The following is a 20,914-nucleotide window of genomic DNA, read 5'->3' on the forward strand; positions in this document are numbered from 1 at the left end:
AGGGGAGATACTGCTGTATAGTCTATGCTTAGTGTGAGATCTGCAGCTCATATGCCTCAAACGGAAAATGCTACTTACCAGTATGCATCTGTTCTTGGCATGTAGAGCTGCAGAGTTCGAGGCATGTGGGCTGCTGAATTCATATCTATAGCATAGATCGCCGCCTAGTGTTGGGTCCGGATGATAGCACATTGTTGTCCTGGAAGAGTCTTCAAAGTATCACGAGATAGGTGGCTCCTCCCCTGGACTACAGTGCGCATGGGCATCGACTCCATCCCCAGATAGTTTTTTTCCGCCATTGGGTTCGGATGCATATTCGATAACTCCAGTTCGGAATCGATATAACTTTTCCTTAAGGCCAGAAGGCCTTTCCATTTACCGTCGGTATTGTTTTGCGCTCGGTGCCCAGCTCTGTTCCGGCTCAGTTCCCGAGTCTGACGTCCAGAGGAGTCGCGTGGCTCTTCGGTGCTCGAGGCCCGGTCGACGCAGCAAGACTTTTGACACATCATGGAACGGAGTCCGTTCAAGAAATGTCCCGTGTGCGGATCGAAGTATCCACACATCGACGTCCACCCGGTGTGCAACAAGTGCCTATCGCCGGACCACGATGAAGTCAACTGTATGGCTTGTTCCAGGTTTCAATCGAAGAAGACGATTCGACTTTGGCGGGTGGCGCGCCAGGAGGCCTGGCAATCGGCCCCGGCACCGGTGGACATCTTCGACAGAGAAGAAGCAGACGAACAGGAAGTTCATCTGCAAATTTCTCCTCCAGCGGAGGCGATTGACTACGACTACGACGCGGACGTCGAAGTGCTAGATGCAGAAGAAGTCGTCGACGAGGTAGGAGACGACAATGAGGCCTATGGGGCCATGGAAGATAGCTCAGGGGAAGAGCTAAGCCCCGATCACACAATCACTACGGCTCAGGTCAAGGGATCGCCACACGGCCTTACCCAAGACCTTCCACCCAGATCCACGGCCTTGCCTACGGGCCCGGCTACGGACACTTCTGCAGAGCCGCCGCTGGTCAAACCGAAACTGAAACCTTCGGTATCGACGACAACAACAGTGATGGAGACGCAGTCGAAACAGAAAACGTCTGTCCCTCCGGCCGCCTCCTCGTCTTCCGATACGTCGGGGCAGCCGAAGCCGAAGAAGGCTGTCGACCCGGGGAAGTCTACCAAGGGCGCCGAGCCGAAGTCGGTCAAGGGTGTCGAGGCGAAATCGGCCAAGGGCGTCGAACCGAACACTGGGACCCCACACACAGTAGTCAAGGCCCCCGACAAGAAAACGTCAGCGCCGAAGGCCGTCGACACAAAAGGAGGGCACAGCGTGCCGAAAAGGGATGATCCTGTACCTCGGCCGGACAAGAACAAGGCATCGACACTAGAGTCTTCCCTCACTGGTGGACCGAAAACGTCTGTCGGTTCGACGAAACCGTCCGCTTCCTTTACGAAGCAAGTCTCGGACTCTCTGCAACGCATCAAAAACAAGGCTTCCGCGGCCGCTCCGAAGGATGCTTCCACGCCGAAGCCGGCTGCTGCAACGCCAAAGTCTTCCACGCCACTCCTGTTTACGTTGCCGCCGAAGGTGGCACCGAAGGCCTTCGCACCACGCTTGGTCACCGAAGCGCCGGTGCCAGTGTCTACAGCGTCGAAGCATTCTCAGCTTCTTAGGAGCTTAAAGCATCGACAACCCTCGGTGGAGGAGCAGTCGGAACACTTTATCGACGCAGACACCGGGAAACTTACCCTCTACAAGAGGAAAATCACGGCAACCCGGCCTCTGGAGTCCTACACGATTCCTTTGAAGCGCAAGAAACCTGCTACAGACTCCCCAGTTCTAATAGAGCCGCTTGCTCCACAGACTCCAAGAGTAGCTACACCCTCACCCACTTATTCAGATGTGGAGGGCGGAGAAGGTGATGACGAGGAGTATAACTTTCCTGCCAACACTGATCCTGAAGATCAGCAAGACTCTTGGGCAGATGCAGGTGACACAGTGGATCAGCATACTGCCCAGGACCCCCAAGTCTACAATGTCAAGCCCTCTCCTACTGAGGATTCAGCTGCATTTAATGCTCTAATTGAGAGGGCAGCTAAAAACCACGACGTGGAGCTACACGCTGACCCTATCGAAGTGGACTTCCTCTGTGATACCTTTTCAACAGCAGAAAAGACTGTCAAGACTCTCCCCATGCTGAAAGGGGTTCTGAAACATGCTGCAGACATTTTTAAGGAACCCACACAGGCCAGGGTGGTCAACCCTAGGATTGAAAAGAAATATAAACCGGCACCTGGCGACCCTACCTACATCAAGGGCCAGTTGCCATTGGACTCTCTGGTCAATTCTAATGCCCGGAAAAGGGCGAACTCGCAGACCACTGGTGATGCTCCTCCCCCTGACAAGGAATCTAAAGTGCTGGAGGCATCAGGGAAGAGGGTGGCGGCTCAAGCGGACAATATCTGGCGTATCTCAAACACTCAGGCGCTCCTGGCCAGATATGACCGGGCGCACTATGACACACTAGAGACCCTGTTACAACATCTTCCAGATCAGTATAAAGAGGGAGCTGAGATGTTTATTCAGGAAGGGAAGCTCATCTCCAACGCTTCTATTAAATGTGCATTGGACGTGGCAGACACCGCGGCCAGGGCTATGAACACCAGTGTGATGTTGAGACATCAGGCCTGGCTCAGAATCTCCGGTTTCAAGCCGGAGATACAGACCACCATCCTCAATCAGCCGGTGAACCCTGATAGGTGGTATCCACCTCAGGACTAAATAACCTTAGAGAAGATAAAGAAGGATACCGAGACTGCAAAGTCCATGGGGGCCCTACAGTCCCAGCAGTTTCGAGGCAGTACTTTTCGTCGCTCAAGCGGTAGAGTTGTTTCCAGAGGCCAGATGTCCCAGCAAACGCAATACAATAAGGGAGGGGCGCAGTCCTCTTACACCAAGCGGAGTAGTGGCGGCTATCGGGGCAACAGCGCCAAGGGCAGAGGTCGTGGAAACAACAACTCCCGCTCCTCCGCCACCAACAGACAGTGACGCTCTGTCACTGCCCCCCGACCATACTACACCTGTCGGGGGGGGGAGACTCCAGCAGTTCCTGCCGGTCTGCAAATCCATCACCACAGACAGGTGGGTCAGGAAACGTATCCAGTTCGGTTATTGTCTGGAATTAACTTCCACTCCACCCAACATGCCACCAAAACACCGTCCTATGTCCACAGAGCATTTGCACTTATTGCAGCAGGAGGTACTCGTCATGCTGCAAAAAGGGGCAATCGAGCTCGTGCCGGTGGAGAAAGAAGGCACGGGAGTGTACTCCCTGTACTTCTTAATCCCCAAAAAAGACTGCTCCCTCAGACCCATTCTGGACCTCAGACCCTAAATCAGTACATTCTATCGGAACACTTTCATATGCTCACACTGCAGCAGGTTCTCCCGTTGCTCAATCAGGGAGACTTCCTCGCAACCTTGGATCTCAAGGATGTGTACTTCCACATTCCACTGCATCCATCACACAGAAAATACCTCAGGTTCACCATCCAGGGTCGGCATTATCAGTTCAAGGTCCTCCCTTTCGGGGTGACCACAGCGCCCAGGGTGTTCACAAAATGCCTGGCGACAGTGGCGGCGCACCTCAGGAGACAGAACGTTCACGTTTACCCTTATCTGGACGACTGGCTTGTGCAAAGTCGGCCCAGCAGTGCGCCGCCAACACGTCCCACACCATTCACCTTCTTCACAATCTGGGATTCTCACTAAATTACCCGAAGTCGCACCTTCAGCCAGCCCATGTGCGGCAGTATCTGGGCGCGACGATAGATACTCTGGCAGCCACGGCTCAGCCGAATCCTGTGGGGATCGACAGTATTCAGTCCCTAATCCAAAGGTTCAGACCGCAACACTCGCTTCCAGCAAGAGTTTTCATGCAGTTGATGGGCATGATGGCCTCCTGCATTTTCATAGTCCCGCACGCAAGGCTACCTATGCGCCCGCTCCAAGAATGCTTGGCTCATCAGTGGACTCAGGCTCAAGGACAATTGAACGACCTAGTGTTGGTGACCGGTCGGGCATACAACTCTCTGCATTGGTGGAATCCACACAACCTTTGCAAGGGCCGACCGTTCCAGGAGCCAGTGCCACAGATTATCCTGACAACGGACGCATCTCTCCAGGGATGGGGAGCTCATGTACTCCACTACACGGTGCAGGGACTATGGACAACGCAGCAAAGGAAGATGCACATCAACTACCTAGAACTGATGGCAATCTTCATGGCATTGAAGTAATTCAAAGTGCATCTGTGCAACAAGGTCGTGTTGATCCGGACGGACAACATGACTGCCATGTACTACATTCAGAAGCAGGGAGGTACACACTCTCCACAGTTGTCTCATCTGGCTCAGAGCATGTGGAAGTGGGCCATTCAGAGGAACATCTTCCTCATGGCAGAGCACCTCCCGGGCAAAGACAATCAGATGGCGGATCTGCTCAGCAGGTACAGCCACCAAATGCACGAGTGGGAGACACATCCATCAGTACTCCGCCCGTACTTCCGGCAGTGGGGTCATCCGGAGATAGACCTGTTTGCCACAAGGGAAAACGCAAAATGCCAAAGCTTTGCCGCCAGGTTCCCTCACCCACAGTCGCAGGGCAATGCGATATGGATGAACTGGTCAGGCAGATTTGCGTACGCTTTTCCCCCAGCACCTCTCATTCCGCTGGTGGCACGAAAGCTAAAGCAATACTCGATGACACTCATCCTGGTTGCTCCAACGTGGGCACGCCAACCATGGTACACCATGTTTCTAGAACTCTCCGTGGTACCGCATCAAAGGCTGCACCTCACACCCAGGCTTTTGACGCAGAACCCTGGCGACATTCAGCATCCGGATCCGCAACAGCTCAACCTGGCGATCTGGCTCCTGAAGTCTTAGAGTTGGGCTACCTTAACTTGCCTTCTGAATGCATGGATATCATACGGGAAGCAAGAAAGCCCACCACCAGAGCTTGCTATGCAGCAAAATGGAAGTGGTTTGTCGTTTACTGTACTGAACACAACATCAACCCGCTAGATGCTTATTTATTTATTTTTAACATTTCTAGAGCGCACAAATACCTTACGGTGTCTCGGCGCTAGAGTTTGCAGATTACGAGGGTTCCAGTGATATCTTACTGATTAAAGAGCCATGTCTTAAGATGTTTTCGAAATGAAAGTAGCGAAGAATGGTCTTTAACCTGGGAAGGGATCTGATTCCATAATTTTGACGCAGCCACTACAAAACGTCTATCTCCCCATGTTACCTTTTTTGTGCATGGAATTTGGAGCTGTTGGGCCGAAGATGACCTTAGTGTTCGACTAGGTTTATACATTTTGAATGCTCTTTTGAAGAAATCAGGTCCATTGTTGTTCAAGGCCTTGTGAGTGATACACATGGCCTTAAACTTTATCCGGCTTCTTATTGGTAGCGAGTGGAGCTCGTGAATTGTGGGAGAGATAGAAGCGTGCTTCGGTATCCCCATAAGAATCCTTGCAGCAGCATTTTGGACTAGCTGTAATTTGCTCAAAACTTGCTCCTGTGCGTTAAGCAATAGGCCATTGCAATAGTCCACCTTGGATAGCACCAAGGAGGACATTAGGGTTTTACCTGCAGTTGGGGGAAGGAAAGGGAGCAATTTCTTTACCATTCTTAGGGTGAAAAAAGAGGACGAAACCACAGCATTGGCATGGCTGAGGAACGTAAGCTTATTATCAAAAAGCACGCCCAAGTTTTTCACCTTGGCTACTGGCAGTGGAGGAGTTCCCAGTTCTGAAGGCCACCAGACCGGAGACCAAGACGGAGTTAGTTCACCAAAAACCATTACCTCCGTCTTGTCAGAATTTAGCTTTAAGCAATTCCGATTCATCCATGTACTGATGGCCCTCATGCCCTCCTGAAAGTTCGCGGCCACTGCTTCTCCGTTTTTGTGTATCTCCAGGACCAGCTGAGTGTCATCGGCATATGATGTTAACCCTATACCGAATGACTTAATTTCCCTCGCCAAGTCCGACACGTAGATGTTAAAAAGTGTCGGACTTAGCGAGGAGCCCTGGGGAACACCACAAGGGAGAATGAAGTCAGGAGAGCAAAAACTCCCCATCTTCACGGACTGTACTCTATTGGCCAGAAAGAATGCCAGAGTTGCTCTGGCCCTGCCCTGAATGCCAAAGGCAGCGACACGGTCGATCAAGATGGAGTGATCGACCGTGTCGAAGGCCGCGGATAAATCCAGGAGTATCAAGATCGCTGCACCGCCCCTGTCCATGATTATCCTGACCTCCTCTGCGGCTTTTATCAGAGCAGTCTCCGTCCCATGGCCCCTCCTGAACCCAAACTGCGTGTTGTCGAGTAGATCATTCTGATCAATAAAGGTCGACAGCTGTTGGTTCATTACCTTTTCAATTATTTTTGAAGGATAAGGGAGAGAGGCAATTGGACGGTAGTTTTTGGGCTCTAAAGGGTTTAGTGCGTTTTTTTTTAAAAGAGGTGTTACAGTTGCCTTTTTCCAGATAGGGGGATAAACACCTGTCTGAAATATGGTATGACAGATGTTGCTGAGTACTGGGGCTATTAGGTCGGATACTGATTTAATGATACGTGGAGGGCATGGGTCCAGTGATGATCCTGATTTAACTATATTTATAAGCTCCACCATGGACAAAGGTGGCGAAAAAACCTCAAAGTTTGGTTTTGGTGACCGAGGGGGAGTCTCCGGGGTAGCCGAATCAATGGTCGTTATTTTAGTAAAGTTGTCAAAGATATCCATAACCTTGGCCTGGAAAAAGTCCGCTACCTTGTTGAAGAATATTTGGGACGGTTCGATTGGGGAGGGAGGGGCAGGAGGATTGGCTAGGTCTTTTACCACCTGATACAGTTGTTTATTTGAATTGAGAGCACGTTCTATTTGTATGCTACAGAAGGCGCATTTTTCAGCTGTGATCAACTTTCTGTAGCTAAGCAAGGCGTTCTTATAAGTCTCTCTATCATAGTTATCATAATTCCTACGCCAACGCCGCTCCAAGTTTCTGCAGCGTTGTCTTTCGAGCCTTAATGACTCCGAAAACCAAGCCGCAGAAGGTTTGGTGCGATTTGGCTGCGTTTTTTTATTTGGTGCTAAGTGGTCTAATGCCTTAAGTAGCCAGCTTCCACTCCCAACATCATCTGTCATTTGTTACATCTTTACAAATGCAATCTAGCATATGCTTCCATTCGGATACACTTATCCGCAATAGCGGCTTATCTCCAAAACAGGCAGCATCTCTCCGTTTTCAAAGTGCCTGCCATTAAAGCCTTCCTAGAAGGACTAAAGCGGGTCATCCCTCCCAGGACCCCGCCAGCTCCTGTATGGAACCTCAATGTGGTCCTCACCAGGTTGATGGGCCCACCCTTTGAGCCTCTCCATTCATGTGAGATTCAGTTCTTAACGTGGAAAGTGGCTTTTCTCATTGCCATTACGTCTCTACGACGTGTTAGTGAGCCCCAGGCGCTCACTGTACAAGAGCCATTCATTCAAATTGACTCCAACAGGGTGGTGCTGCGCACTAACCCTAAATTTCTTCCTAAAGTGGTTTCGCAGTTCCATGTCAATCAGACCATTGAGCTGCCTGTGTTCTTTCAAAACCCAGAGACAGTTGCCGAAAGAATGCTCCACACTCTTGATGTCAAACGAGCTTTAATGTACTACATCGATAGGACCAAAGACTTTAGGAAGACACAACAACTCTTTGTTGCCTTTTCAGCCCAGCACAAAGGCAACACAATTTCCAAAGGAGGTATAGCCAGGTGGATCGTTAAGTGTATTCAGATTTGCTATCACAAGGCTAAGCGCTCTTTAACGGTCCCCCCAGAGCCCACTCCACCCGCAAGTTGGGGGCCTCCATGGCTTTCCTTGGTAATATCCCTTTGGAAGATATTTGTAGAGCAGCCACATGGTCTACACCACACACATTTACTAAACACTACTGTGTAGATGTGCACTCCAAGCAGCTGTAGGGCAGGCTGTTCTTAAAACACTTTTTCAAACGTCTGCAGCTGGCACAGGCGGCCGCCGTTAATGGAGGGACTGCTATTCATTCTATGCTATAGATATGAATTCAGCAGCCCACATGCCTCGAACTGAATATGCTACTTACCAGTATGCATCTGTTCTTGGCATGTAGGGCTGCTGACATTCATATCGCCCGCCCTCCTCCCTGGCGCCTGTAGCGGCTGCAGTATTTACACTTACTCTTAGCATGGTCATCGCTCACACTGTTACACTCCATCTTCGCCACAATGGCTAAAAACAATCTGGGGATGGAGTCGATGCCCATGCCCACTGTAGTCCAGGGGAGGAGCCACCTATCTCGTGATACTTCGAAGACTCTTCCAGGACAACAATGTGCAATCATCCGGACCCAACACTAGGCGGCGATCTATGCTATAGATATGAATGTCAGCAGCCCTACATGCCAAGAACAGATGCATACTGGTAAGTAGCATATTCATTCTCACACGCCCACCCGCCTCCCCGGGATCTGTATCTGTTCCAGTCCTATCTTACTTAGATACACAAACACATGGACCTCTTTTTTCTTTCTACTAACTCCATCATTTCCCATCATGGCGAAAAACAATCTAAGGATGGAGTCGATGCCCATGTGCACTATTGTCCAAGGGAGGAGTCACATATCTTGTGACTACAAAGACTTCTTCCAAGACAACAACCACCTACAAGCATCCGAGCCCAACACCAGATAGCGATTTAATGGCAAGTGTGAGAATCTGCAGCTCTACATGCCAAGAACAGATGCATACTGGTAAGTAGCATTTTCCTTGATGCGTCAGGGGGAACACTGGAGGTAAGTAAAAGCTGCGGGCAGTGGTGAAGTGACCAAGTGTTCCAGCCAGAGGCCCTCTGCATTAGTGCAGTAGGGGGGTAGCAAGGCAGTGCGGCCCGCACTCTGGGATTAGCCTGTCACGGTGTAGCAGGCCCCACCGGGAGATGTCTGCTGCGGCAGGCGGGGACATAGGCCGAGCCTGGCTCCAACGATCATGTGTGTGGGCGCATCCCATCAGGCTCCCGCAGGTCCCAGCAGGTGCAGGCATTGTAGGCCGGCCAGCGGACAAGGGACGGTCAGGTGCGGTGAGTGCAGGCGGGTCAGTGTCAGCCTACGGCCCAGCAGGGGAGCTCAGCGGAACCCTGCCGACTTTGCCTCAGGCTCACCCACGGCCCTGTCATGCAGGGTGTGAGAAAGTGGCCCAATATATACTGGACAATAATAAAGTACAGTGTGTGTAGAGTCCACAAACCCCAAAGGTATAACAGAGGTTAAAGTCAGGACTGACCTTACTCTCCAAAGTGGTAGCTTGGTCGAGCAGTAAGGCAGTACCAGAGGGCAGTGCAAAGCATTTGTTGTACACACTCAGTCAGCAAAGGATTTCACACACACAAAGACTGAACTCCAGGCCAATGGTTTTTATATCCAAAGATATAGTTGTTTTATTTGTTTTATTTTTAGAACCAACCGGCATAAAAATATACTTTGCTAGGTATGAGAACTCTCATGTAATTACTTTTCAAGGAAGCAATAAAGCTGGTGAACACAATAGGTACAGGAGTTGCTGAAGGCAACTCCAGTCTAGACACACTTTAGCATTGAGCTCAATGGTCTGTTACCATAAAAGGACAGTTGATTACAGTACAGATTACTTTAGTAGTTCCAGGACTAGATCATAGATTCAGTCCTGGGATCTAAGCTGAAACCAGATTAGCAAAAACGTTTTAGTTACTGTGGTGAATTTTCATGAATATAAAGCGGTTTTAAAAGTTCACACTTAGAAACTTTTCAATGACAATCTGGCAATATTATTCAATGGGAGAAAATTCAGGTTGCAGGTAAAGTATGATCGCGTTACTTTTGTAATCCAGTACTGGGCTTCTAGGGCCAGCACTGGGGTCTGAACTTAAAACAGATAATTGCGTTTCAGTATTTCGTATGATTTGTAAAGAATATTTCAAGTTTTCAAAAGTAGGCACTTTGAAGAAATTTCATAGAAAAGCATACAATGGGTTCCTATGGAGAAAATACAGATTACTAGCAAACCCGGTAAGGATTACTTTTGCGGTTCAGTACTGGGCTGTAAGTTACAGTACTGGCTTCTCACCTGCTTGCAGGTGAGTACTTCGGAATTCGGACTTCGGGTGATTTTATATGAATATTTGCAGTTTTCAAACCCTTAACACTTAGAAAATTTTCGAGTCAGAATGGGTCAATGTTATCCAATGGCAGGTAAGTGAGTTAGCGGTTTCTAGGTGAGTACTTGGCTGGTAAAGTTAAGGTTCCGGGTATAGACTCAGGGGTCCCCCAGGGTCAGGTAAGTAAAGTCGGTTCCGCCCCAGCAACGCAGGGCTGGCCGGGTGCAGAGGTAGGTAGGCCCAATGATATCCAATGAGGGAAAGGGGGCCTTCGGTTGGTGGCTACTGGCTAGCAGGCCACGCGGCTGTGGGAGCTAGGCTCCTGGTCACTTGCTCAGGGCAAGGGGGGGGGGGGGGGGGAAGTAGAATAGGAAAAAGGTGGCACAGCCAGTGGCACTCTGGCGGCTGGGTGCAGGGTGCTCTTGAGACGTCGGTCTCTCAATGTTATCCAATGGGAAAGGTCAACAAGGAACAAAGGCTGCAGGCTCGGGGACAGAGACTCTCCAGGGCGACCAGCACTTCGAGAGGTAAGTTGGGATCTTGGAGCACAGGTAGGTACCCCAAAGGGAGGCACAGGGGGCTGTAGGGGGCTGTAGGGCGCCGGGTGCAGGGGTGTCTTTGGGTGTCGGAAATGCTTACCCTCGGTTGGTCGTGGTTGGGGTGACCCCTGGTTCTGAGTCTGCAGGCGTCGGCTGGTTCTTCGAGGAGGGTCTTTGGGCACTGGACTTCGGGTCCCAGTCGCTGGGGGGACGTCCTCGTGGTCTTGGTTCGGTTGGGCCCGGCCCGGCTCGGCGGGTGCAGAGTGGGCTGGTCCGGAGCTTCCTGGTTGGCACCAGGTGGGTTGTTGCAGCAGAGCCTCTGCTGATGGGAGTCCCAGTCTTTAAGAGGGTCAAGGCAGGCAGGTCCTCCGGGTGTCCCAAGGTTGCTGTCCGCAGGAGTCGCCGGGATTAGGCAGGAGCAGGTTCCAGCATCGACAGGCCGGTAGGGCTGTGGCCAAGTCAGTTGTTGTCGTCCTGTAGTTAGCAGCTGCACGGCGGGTCTTATTCTTATTGATCTTCTTTTCGTATCGCGATCTGAGGAAGGAAGGTTCAGGGAGCCCCTAAATACTGAATTTAGGGGCGTTACAGGTAGGGCAAGGGCAGGAACCAATGGGTCTCTGTCCTGGGGTGAGTACACCCCCTAGCCTGCTCCTCTCCTGTGGGAGGGGGGCAGGAGCCTAGCTGGGATTGGGCAGGGCTCCCCATCTACAAGATGGCCGGAGCCTGGGGTCGTGCTTCACCTAGTCTTCCCCCACCTGAGGGGTTGGGTTGGCACAGGCTGGCACCCCCCCTTCCTGACGTAGTTTTTCCCGCCAGTCTTCCCGCCAGAGTGGGGTTTGGATCTGGTAGGGGCCAGTTGCTGGGTACAGCAAATGGTCTGGAGAAGCTCACAGAGGCGGCATGCCTTTGAAGCTCCCCCCCCTCGCCCAGGATGTGCATTGTTGCAGGCCCAGGAGAACGGGGGGCTCTCCACCCAGGGGTCCAGCAACATGTCTGCTGTGTGGCAGCCTCTGCAGCCACTCAGCCCAGACGTGGATTGTAGGTTAGGATTTCAGAGGGCATCTCTAAGATACCCTCTGGTGCATTTTACATCAAATCCCACACTGGCATCAGTGCGGGTTTAATGTGCTGAGAAGTTTGGTACCAAACTGGTCAGTCTTCAGTGTAGCCATTATGGTGCTGTGGAGTTCGTAATGACAAACTCCCAGCACCATATACTCTTAATGGCATCACTGCACTTAATGTGCCCAGGAATGGCCCTGGGTACTGTCGGGGCACAGGGCTCATGCACCTGTGCCCACACCTCTGGCATAGGGCACCCAGCTAGAGGGGTGACTGAAGTATGCCAGGGCAGTGGGGTTCAGTGGGCATGGCACACAGGCATGTGTTCCATGTCGACTCCTGGTTTAGTTCTGTACTTAGGCACTCAGCCTGCAAAGGCAGGGTGTGGGTGCCAGGGTACAGGGCCCCTGAGGGTAGCACAACAAGTGCTGCAGGCCTCAGGGGTCTTCTCTGGTCACCATGCCCTGGGTACCTAGGGTACCATTTACTAGGGGCTGACATGTGGGCAGAGATGCCAATTGCATTTTTAGTTTCAACACGGTTTTAGGGAAGGACCACAGGCCCTGGGTACCTGGTTGGCAGGAACCCAGGGCACACTCAGTCAAAGCACATCAGCAGTTCAGAAAAAAGTGGGGGCATACCAAGGCAAGAAAGGTGGCACTTTCTCACACAGGGCATCCAAGGTGGGTAAGAATGCTCCCCCCCCCCCCCCCCCCCCCAAGCCAAGTTGCTGCAGTCTACGTTGATGGCCCGAAGTTGTTGTTGGAAGGTGTGGAGGGTCCCAACAGGCTTGCCTGCTTCAGCAGGACCGCGCTCCCACTGCAGCAAAATTAGGCATCTGAAGGAGGCATTATGCATCGAATAAAGGATCCCTGCACACCCTTGGCTATGTGGGTTCAAAGTCTTTGTAGCATTAGTTGATTGAAACTGGGATGCGATCCGCAACCCTTAGGATACGGGATGTTGGTTCCAGAGCTTTATTGCCGCGTGGCCATGACAGTCGACGGCTCGACCACGTCCCCCTAAACTCCCATATTAATCAGTTTGCTTTCAAATTGGTGTTGTCAACTTAATCATGCCATTCTTCTGGAAGCACTGGTGTGAGGAAATGTGGAGTATTATATGGTGTGGTTGTGCAACCTCACTGTTAAATACCCTTACCCACCCCTTTAGGTCCAGTAGGTTTCATCTGTCAATCCCTCATCAACCCTGGGTGGCTGTGGCACTGAACAGCAAGGTTTACACAGCGGTCTTCCGTTAGGGATTCCTCGGTCCACAAAGATAGTGCAGGGGTCCTTGTTGCAGGGTCAACATCCCATGTGCTCATCTCTGGTCTAGCCGAAGTCTAATTTCCACTGATCTATCAGTCACCCGGTGTTACGGTCACAGGCTAATCCTTCCTCTGTTGATAACTCACTTTGTGAGGGTCCCACTAACTCTCAGTTTCTGGGTAAGACCTTGACTCCGGTCACAGTCCTGCACTCTCCCCGCAGCTCCGTCTCGCCGTCACTGCCTGCGGAGCCCCCGGCCCTGGGTGTTCGAGGCTGCTGCCTCCAAGTTTTCCTTCATCTTGTGCTCTGCTAATTGTGATTTCTCTGCTGCCTGATACTTGTTTTCTTCTGTGCCTGTTTTCCTGCATCTGCTTCATCCTCATTTATGCCGTGTTACTTACGTTTTCTTTTCTGTGCCCACTGCCTGAGCTTGATCTTCAGAGGCACACCCCTGTGTGCCCTAAGACCACTGCTGCTCGCATTGGTTGTGCCCCTCTTAGTTCACCTGCCTTCCGTTCTGCTGTATTTACCACTGTCTTGCTTGCTCCTCTGTATTTTCTATGCCCCTTACTGTCTCCAGAACTATTACCCTTCCCCTGTTACCCAGCTGCTCCTCCATCCTTCAGCCCCACATATGGAGGCCGCGCAGCAGCGGGCACGCCGCTGGCGTGCCACTGACTTGCTCAAGGCAAGCCCGTCTGCGCCGGTCCGTGCCTGGACCGCACCCAGCGCCAGGACCCCTGGCCCCCGCGAGCACCACACCGCCCGCCTCCACTACGACTCCAACACCCTCCACGCACTCAACGCCGGACGATCACGCACCTGCGGCCTGGCCACTCCGAAGCGCACTCAAAGACCCTTCTCCTGCCGGAACTGCAGCTTCACCAGGATTTGACCCTCCAACCCGCCCACCGAAGAACCCAACTTCCTCCAATGCATCCTGCTCAACACCGGCTCCGCCCGCAAACACGCCGTCAAACTCTGGGACCTACTTGACACCAACGCCCCAGACGTCGCCTTCCTGACGGAGACCTGGGTGAACCCCTCCTCGGCACCCGACATCGCCATAGCCATCCCGGAAGGCTATAAGATCACCCGCAAGGACCGCACCAACGGAGTAGGAGGAGAAATTGCCATCGTCCACAAGAACACTCTCAAAGTCTCAACCAACACCGACAACACCCTCAGCACCGCTGAACACCTGCACTTACAGATCCACACCGACCCCAAAACCACCCTCAGAAGCACCCTCGTCTACAGACGCCCCCGGACCCCGACCGAAGTTCAGCGACTCCATCGCCAACTTCATCAGCACACATGCCCTCGCCTCCACGGAATACATCCTCCTCGGGGACCTGAACTTCCACTTCAAGGACAACGACTCCAACTCCTCCACCCTGATCGACAACCTCGCCAAACTCGGACAACTTGTCACAACACCCACCCACTCTGCCGGCCACACACTTGACCCCATCTTCTCAGCAAGCACCCACGTCTCCTTCAACCACACCACCGAACTCCACTGGACCGACCACAGCTGCATCCACTTCACCTTCCAGAAACCCACCACACCCAACAGATGCCTCGCCGCAACTGGAGCAAGGTCAACAAGGACCAGCTTACCACCGCCCTCGCCCAGAGCCCACCCGCAGACCCAACTAACTCCGCAGCCTCAGACAGTGGATCGACGACTACGCCAACACCCTCGCCACACTCAAGAAACCTCCCAACAACCACACCAGCACGAGAGCCAGCTGGTTCACCGAAGACCTCCAGACCCCCAAGCGAACCTGCCGAAAACTCAAAAGAACTGGACCCGCGAACAAACACCGGAAAGCTACACAGCTCACAAGAACGCCACCCGCAGACACCACCACCTCATCAGATCCGCCAAAAGGACCTCCTTCACAGACCGTCTAGACAACAAGGCACACAACAGCAAAGAGCTCTTCAGCATCGTGAAGGAACTCTCCAAACCAAGCTCCAACACCAACGACATCCCACTGTCTCAAGACCTGTGCAACTCGTTGGCCACCTTCTTCTATCGCAAGATCGCAGACATCCACCACCGCTTCAACGCCGTCACCACCCCAGCAACCGCTGAGATCCCCGCTCCCACGACCACCAACCGCGTGCTGGCCTGGACCAACATCAACGACCACAACACCATCAAGTTCATGAAATCCGTCCATTCCGGATCCCCGGAAGACCCCTGCCCACACCACATCTTCAACAAAGCCAGCAGCACCATCGCACCCCACCTCCGGAAAACCATCAACATCTCCTTCGAGACAGCGACTTTCCCGGAGAGCTGGAAGCACACAGAGATCAACGCCTTACTCAAGAAACCCAAGGCCGACCCCAAGGACCTCAAGAACTTCCGACCCATCTCCCTGCTCCCGTTCCCAGTAAAGGTCATCGAAAAGGCCGTCAACAAACAGCTGGCCAGCTTCCTCGAAGAAAACAACATCCTGGACCTGTCCCAGTCCGGGTTCAGCAGCAACCACAGCACTGAAGCTGTCCTCATCGCCGCCACCGTCGCCATCAGGACCCTGCTTGACAATGGAGAAACCGCGGCCCTCATCCTCCTGGATCTGTCAGCCGCCTTCGACACGGTCTGCCACAGCACACTAAGAACACGGCTCCACGACGCCGGAATCCAAGAGAAGGCCTTGGACTGGACCACCTCCTTCCTCTCCGGCAGAACTCAGAGCATCCGCCTCCCCCTCTCCCCCTCTTCCGCTCCGAAGCCGCCGAGATCATCTGCAGCGTCCCCCAAGGCTCATCCCTCAGCCCAACGCTGTTCAACATCTACATGGCAGCGCTCGCCCACGTAGCACGACAACACGACCTGAACATCATCTTCTACGCTGACGACACCCAGATGATCCTCTCCCTCACCATAGACCGCCAAAACCAACCTCCACGAAGGAATGCAGGCCATCGCAGACTGGATGAGAGTCAGCCGACTGAAGCTTAACTCTGACAAGACGGTGGTCCTCATCCTCGGACCCACCCCCTCGGCCTGGGACGACTCCTGGTGGCCGACTGCACTAGGAGCACCCCCTACACCCACCGACCATGCATGCAACCTAGGGGTCATCCTCGACTCCACCCTCTCCATGACCAAGCAGGTCAACGCCGTCTCCTCCTCCTGCTTCAACACCCTCCGCATGCTGCGCAGGATCTTCAAGTGGATCCCCACCGATACGATAAGGACGGTCACTCAGGCCCTCGTTAGCAGTAGACTGGACTACGGCAACACACTCTATGCAGGAGCACCGGCCAAACTCCTGAAACTGCTCTAACGCATCCAGAACGCATCTGCCCGCCTGATCCTCAACATCCCTCGCCGCAGCCACATCACACCCCACCTGAGAGACCTGCACTGGCTCCCCATCAACAAGAGGATAACCTTCAAACTCCTCACCCACGCACACAAGGCACTCCACCACCGGACCAGCATACCTCAACAGCCGACTCAGTCTCTACACCCCTACCAGCCAGCTCCGCTCCACTGACCGCGCCCTCGCCACCGTTCCCCGCATCCGAAGAGTGACCACCGGTGGCAGATTATTCTCCCACCTCGCCGCCAAGACATGGAACACCCTCCCCATCTTCCTGCGGCAGACTGAAGACCTCCTAACCTTCAAGAGACTTAAGACCTGGCTCTACGAACAGTAGCAGCGTGTGCCCCCCTCCTCTCTCCAGCGCCTTGAGACTCTCACGTTGATGTAGTGCGCTTTATAAAGACCATCATTGATTGATTGATTAGACGGCATTCCTGGGCTCTGCAAACTCTGGTGCATCTCTGTGCGTCGGGTCTGTGTCCTTGGTGCTGAACGGCGGTGGTAGTAGCAGCTGGAAGTGTTTGGGCGTCCGTCTTGCCCCAGCAGGCTTCTTCAGCTCTTGTCTCCCTGTGCTGCGTACCGGTCAGTTGGTTGGCCCTTGGAGGGCATGACACTGCAGACACCAGCTTTCTCTTAGCTTGCCTCCAGGTGCAGGCTGCGGTGCAGCAGTGTAGTCCTTCTAGGTCGGTTTCAGATCTGAGGTCTGGATGCGAGGGGTGCTCTTTTTTGTGCTCGTTTGAAACCTGCCTTTTAGGGCTAACACTCGAGTGGCTGCCTGTAGGAGGGAAGTAACACCTCCCTGGTCTGCAGTTTCTAATTGCTTCCCTTACTTTGCTTCCTTTCCTTCCTGTCTCTTCAGTGAGCAGGAAGCTGTCTTGTGCAACAGGCTTCATGTATGCTTGGGAAGGCATATAAGGTTTAAAGCCAACAATGTGGCAGCTTTGTAAAAGCTACATAAGGCAACAAGTTACATTAATTTTGACATGAAATACAAGACGGACTTAATGTAACGAGATGTTAGCTACCTTACAGTATTATATGGCCCTTAGAGACATTGTCGACATTGCTAAGCTATCATGAGCTTTGCTGCCATGATGCTGCTTTTGCGCACGTTACTACATGACTATTTTTTTGCTAGACTCTGTTTGTGCCTTTAAGATGAGAACGAGGTGCTTTTCGCGTTCTCTGCCTTTCCTGGAGTTTAGTCTGAACACGATGTGCAAGGTCGATAAACAATGCCCCTTGTTCTGTCCTTGTCAGTCCCTAGCACCTAGACATAACATGCTACACACAGCTGCAGTGAAGACTCGTACTTTGATATTATGTTGTTGCATGTTGTTTTAACACACTTGGAGAAAGCCGTTCAATGGAGAAGAGCTCCGCTGTTCTTATGATGTAAACCTTACATCCAGGCTTTAAGGTGTGGGGTCTGCTGTCAAAGTTCAGAGATCTTCCTTTATATAAAATAAACTTCTTCTAGTCAAGGGGAGGGTAGTTATGCCTATTTGCCCATTTTCCCACAGTCTTTATATGATGACTAATCCCTGTATTCTATGGAAGTGTAACATTGCTAACTGTGCTGAGTTTATGCATTTTGCTGCTGGAAGTGGCTCGTATACTGTATTGGAGTGCATGATAGTTAAAATAAAAATGTTAAACTATTTTCAGTGACTCTGCATATTCTTATTGTGGACAAGTACGAGTGAATGAGCGAAAGAGTAAGTCTTGCTCGCAAAATTCCTCAGAGTTGGGAGTGTTGTGTCCTGGTTGTCTAAGCATTTGTAGCTGTGTGATATTTGGAGGAGAAGGAATGACACACTATAGCTACTCTGTTTTCGGATACTAATGTGGTAGGTTGGTACACCCCCATACACCGAGGTCCTGTTTTCCTGCGCATAGTTCTGTTTGTGCAGAATCCCTGCAACAAGAGTGCCCACTTTGGGCCCACTGTTCAGGAGTTAACACAGCTGAGGGGTCATCTTCGTATCCTGTGCTTTCCTATTGGGTGATCAAGCCTTTCCACAGTTTAAATGCTGTATTCATATGTTTACTGTCCGGACATGTAAACTACACGTCCTACCTGTGTCATATGTTGTACCCTACCTTAGGACTCGGTATTCCTGCCAGAGGGGAGACTTCCACAGTTGTACTGGGGAAGTAGTGACTTTGCCATTGCTTTCAATGGTAATAGTTAAACTAGCAGTACGTGGTTGCTCTTCCAGTCTGCAGCCACAGGCTGGGGGGCACGTTTTACTTGGGTGATCTAGGGTGGCACAGCTAGTGCTGCAAGCCCTTGGGTACACCTCTAACTTCAATGGCTTGGGTACCATGTACTAGGGACTTAAAAGGTAAGTTAGAAATTTTCAATTGGGCACAGCCAATTCGACGTACACTTTATGGTCAGGGCACTGACACTAGGTTTGATTACCAGGCCTCGGTTCACTCTGAGTTGAAAAACCAGCATCAGCCAAAATAATTGAGTGAACATACAAAAAGGCATTTCCTTACAACTGGTATTAAACCATACAAAGTATTGTGGTCCTTCAGTTACTCATGCTACTGTATACGCTGTTTTTTGTACAGTGACTTACCCTCTGTTCCTTTTGTTACTTTGCAGACCCAGGCAGGAGAAGGCAGAGTGTACAAGTGCCTCTTCAATCACAAGTTTGAGGACTCTATGAGCGAGAAGGTGAGTATCTGAACTGTCAGTATAACAATGTCTAAATCATCAGTTCAGCAATGCTTGATTTTGCGCAGAAAATTGAAGATTTAAAGGCTGAAAAATAAATTATTGAATGAACCTGTTATACATTCTTACGAGTGATCATGATGTGAAGCGCTCCGATACCTTCAGGTCTGGCCAACACTATATAAAACTCCTAAATAAATGCAAACTCTCATAACAAGGTTTCAACCTCAACACTTGCTGCCTGCTCGAGTGTTTATGCAACTAATAGGAATGATGTCCTCTTTCATATTAATTGTACCTCATGCAAGACTCCAAATGCATCCCTTACAGAAGTGTCTAGCACATCAGTGGAACCAGGCTCCAGGTCAGCTTACAGATCTGGTCTTGGTAGACAGACACACATCGCTTTCTGCAGTGGTGGAACACACACAATCTTTCCAAAGGGCAGCCGGTCCTAGACTTGGTTCCACAGATAGTGCTCTCAACAGATGCATCACTCACCGGCTGGGGAGCTTATCTTCGAGACCACACCATTCAGGGTATGTGGACCCATCAGCAAAGAACGCTCCACATCAATCACCTCGAATGACTGGTGTTTTTTTTTTTTTTTTACACTAAAATCATTCCAAGTACAGCTTGTACACAAAGCTGTCCTCGTCCTGATGGACAATGACAGCAATGTACTATAGACAAAAACAGGGGGTGACGCACTCTGCAGCTTTCACGCCTAGCGCAAAGCATATGGAGATGGGCCATTCCTCAAAAAATATATCTCCTAGCAGAACATCTTCCAGGGCAACACAATTAGATTGCGAATCTGCTCAGTTGTCGGAGACAGCAAATCCACGAATGGGAACTTCATCAGCAAGTTATTCATCCATTTTTTCACATGTGGGGCCAGCCAGACATAGACCTGTTCGCCACACATTTAAAATCAAAATGCCCAAGCTTCGCCTCCAGGTATCCACACCCACTGTCCAAAGGCAATGCGATATGGATGAACTGGTCAGGCAGATTTGCGTGCGCTTTTCCACCTCTCCCGCTCAGTCCCTTACTGGTGCACAAGCTCAAACAGTCTCTCACAATGATCCTAGTTGCTCCCACATGGGCACGACAACCATGGTTCACAACCCTGCTGGAACTCAGTAGTTCCACATCAGAAGTTACACCTTTCTCCAAAGCTTCTCACACAGAACCATGGAGAAATAAGGCATCCAGATCCAACTCAACTGAACCTAGCGATCTGGCTCTTGAAGTCTTAGAGTTTGGCTACCTCAACCTCCAGCCAAACTTCATGAATATCATTAAAGAAGCTAGACGTCCTACCACTACAGTGTGCTATGCAGTTAAATGGAAAAGGTTTGTTGTTTACTACAATAATAATGCAATCAATCCACTAGATGCCTCAATACAAAACATTATTGGTTACCTCTTGCATCTACAAAGATTTAATCTGGCATACACATCTATATGATTACATCTTGCCGCCATAGCCGCTTACCTACAAAACAGACACTTGTCACTCTTCAGGGTACCTGCCATCAAAGCATTCATGGAAGGCCTTAAAAGGATAATTCCTCCCAGAGTTCCACCTTCTCAGTGGAACCTTAACATTGTCCTTACCAGGCTCATGGCTCCCCCATTTGAACATTTGCATAAATGTGAATTACAATTTCTCACATGGAAAGTAGCTTTTCTTATAGTGATCACATCTCTAAGGAGAGTTAGTGAACTCCAGGCATTAACCATACATGAACCATTTTTGCAAATACA

The 20,914-nt window shown here is 51.2% G+C and overlaps 1 protein-coding gene across 1 annotated transcript in view; it reads left to right on the forward strand.

Moving 5' to 3' along the window:
* GLG1 (golgi glycoprotein 1) overlaps nt 1-20,914 on the forward strand; it is a 694,561-nt gene that overhangs the window by 191,494 nt on the left and 482,153 nt on the right. Inside the window, exon 6 of the mRNA XM_078669216.1 lies at nt 19,070-19,141. Within this exon, the coding sequence (XP_078525342.1) occupies nt 19,070-19,141 (72 nt within the window). The remainder of the gene's footprint in view (nt 1-19,069; nt 19,142-20,914) is intronic.

This window comes from Lissotriton helveticus, chromosome 12 (assembly GCF_964261635.1).
Source record: "Lissotriton helveticus chromosome 12, aLisHel1.1, whole genome shotgun sequence".
Lineage (NCBI taxonomy): Eukaryota > Metazoa > Chordata > Amphibia > Caudata > Salamandridae > Lissotriton > Lissotriton helveticus.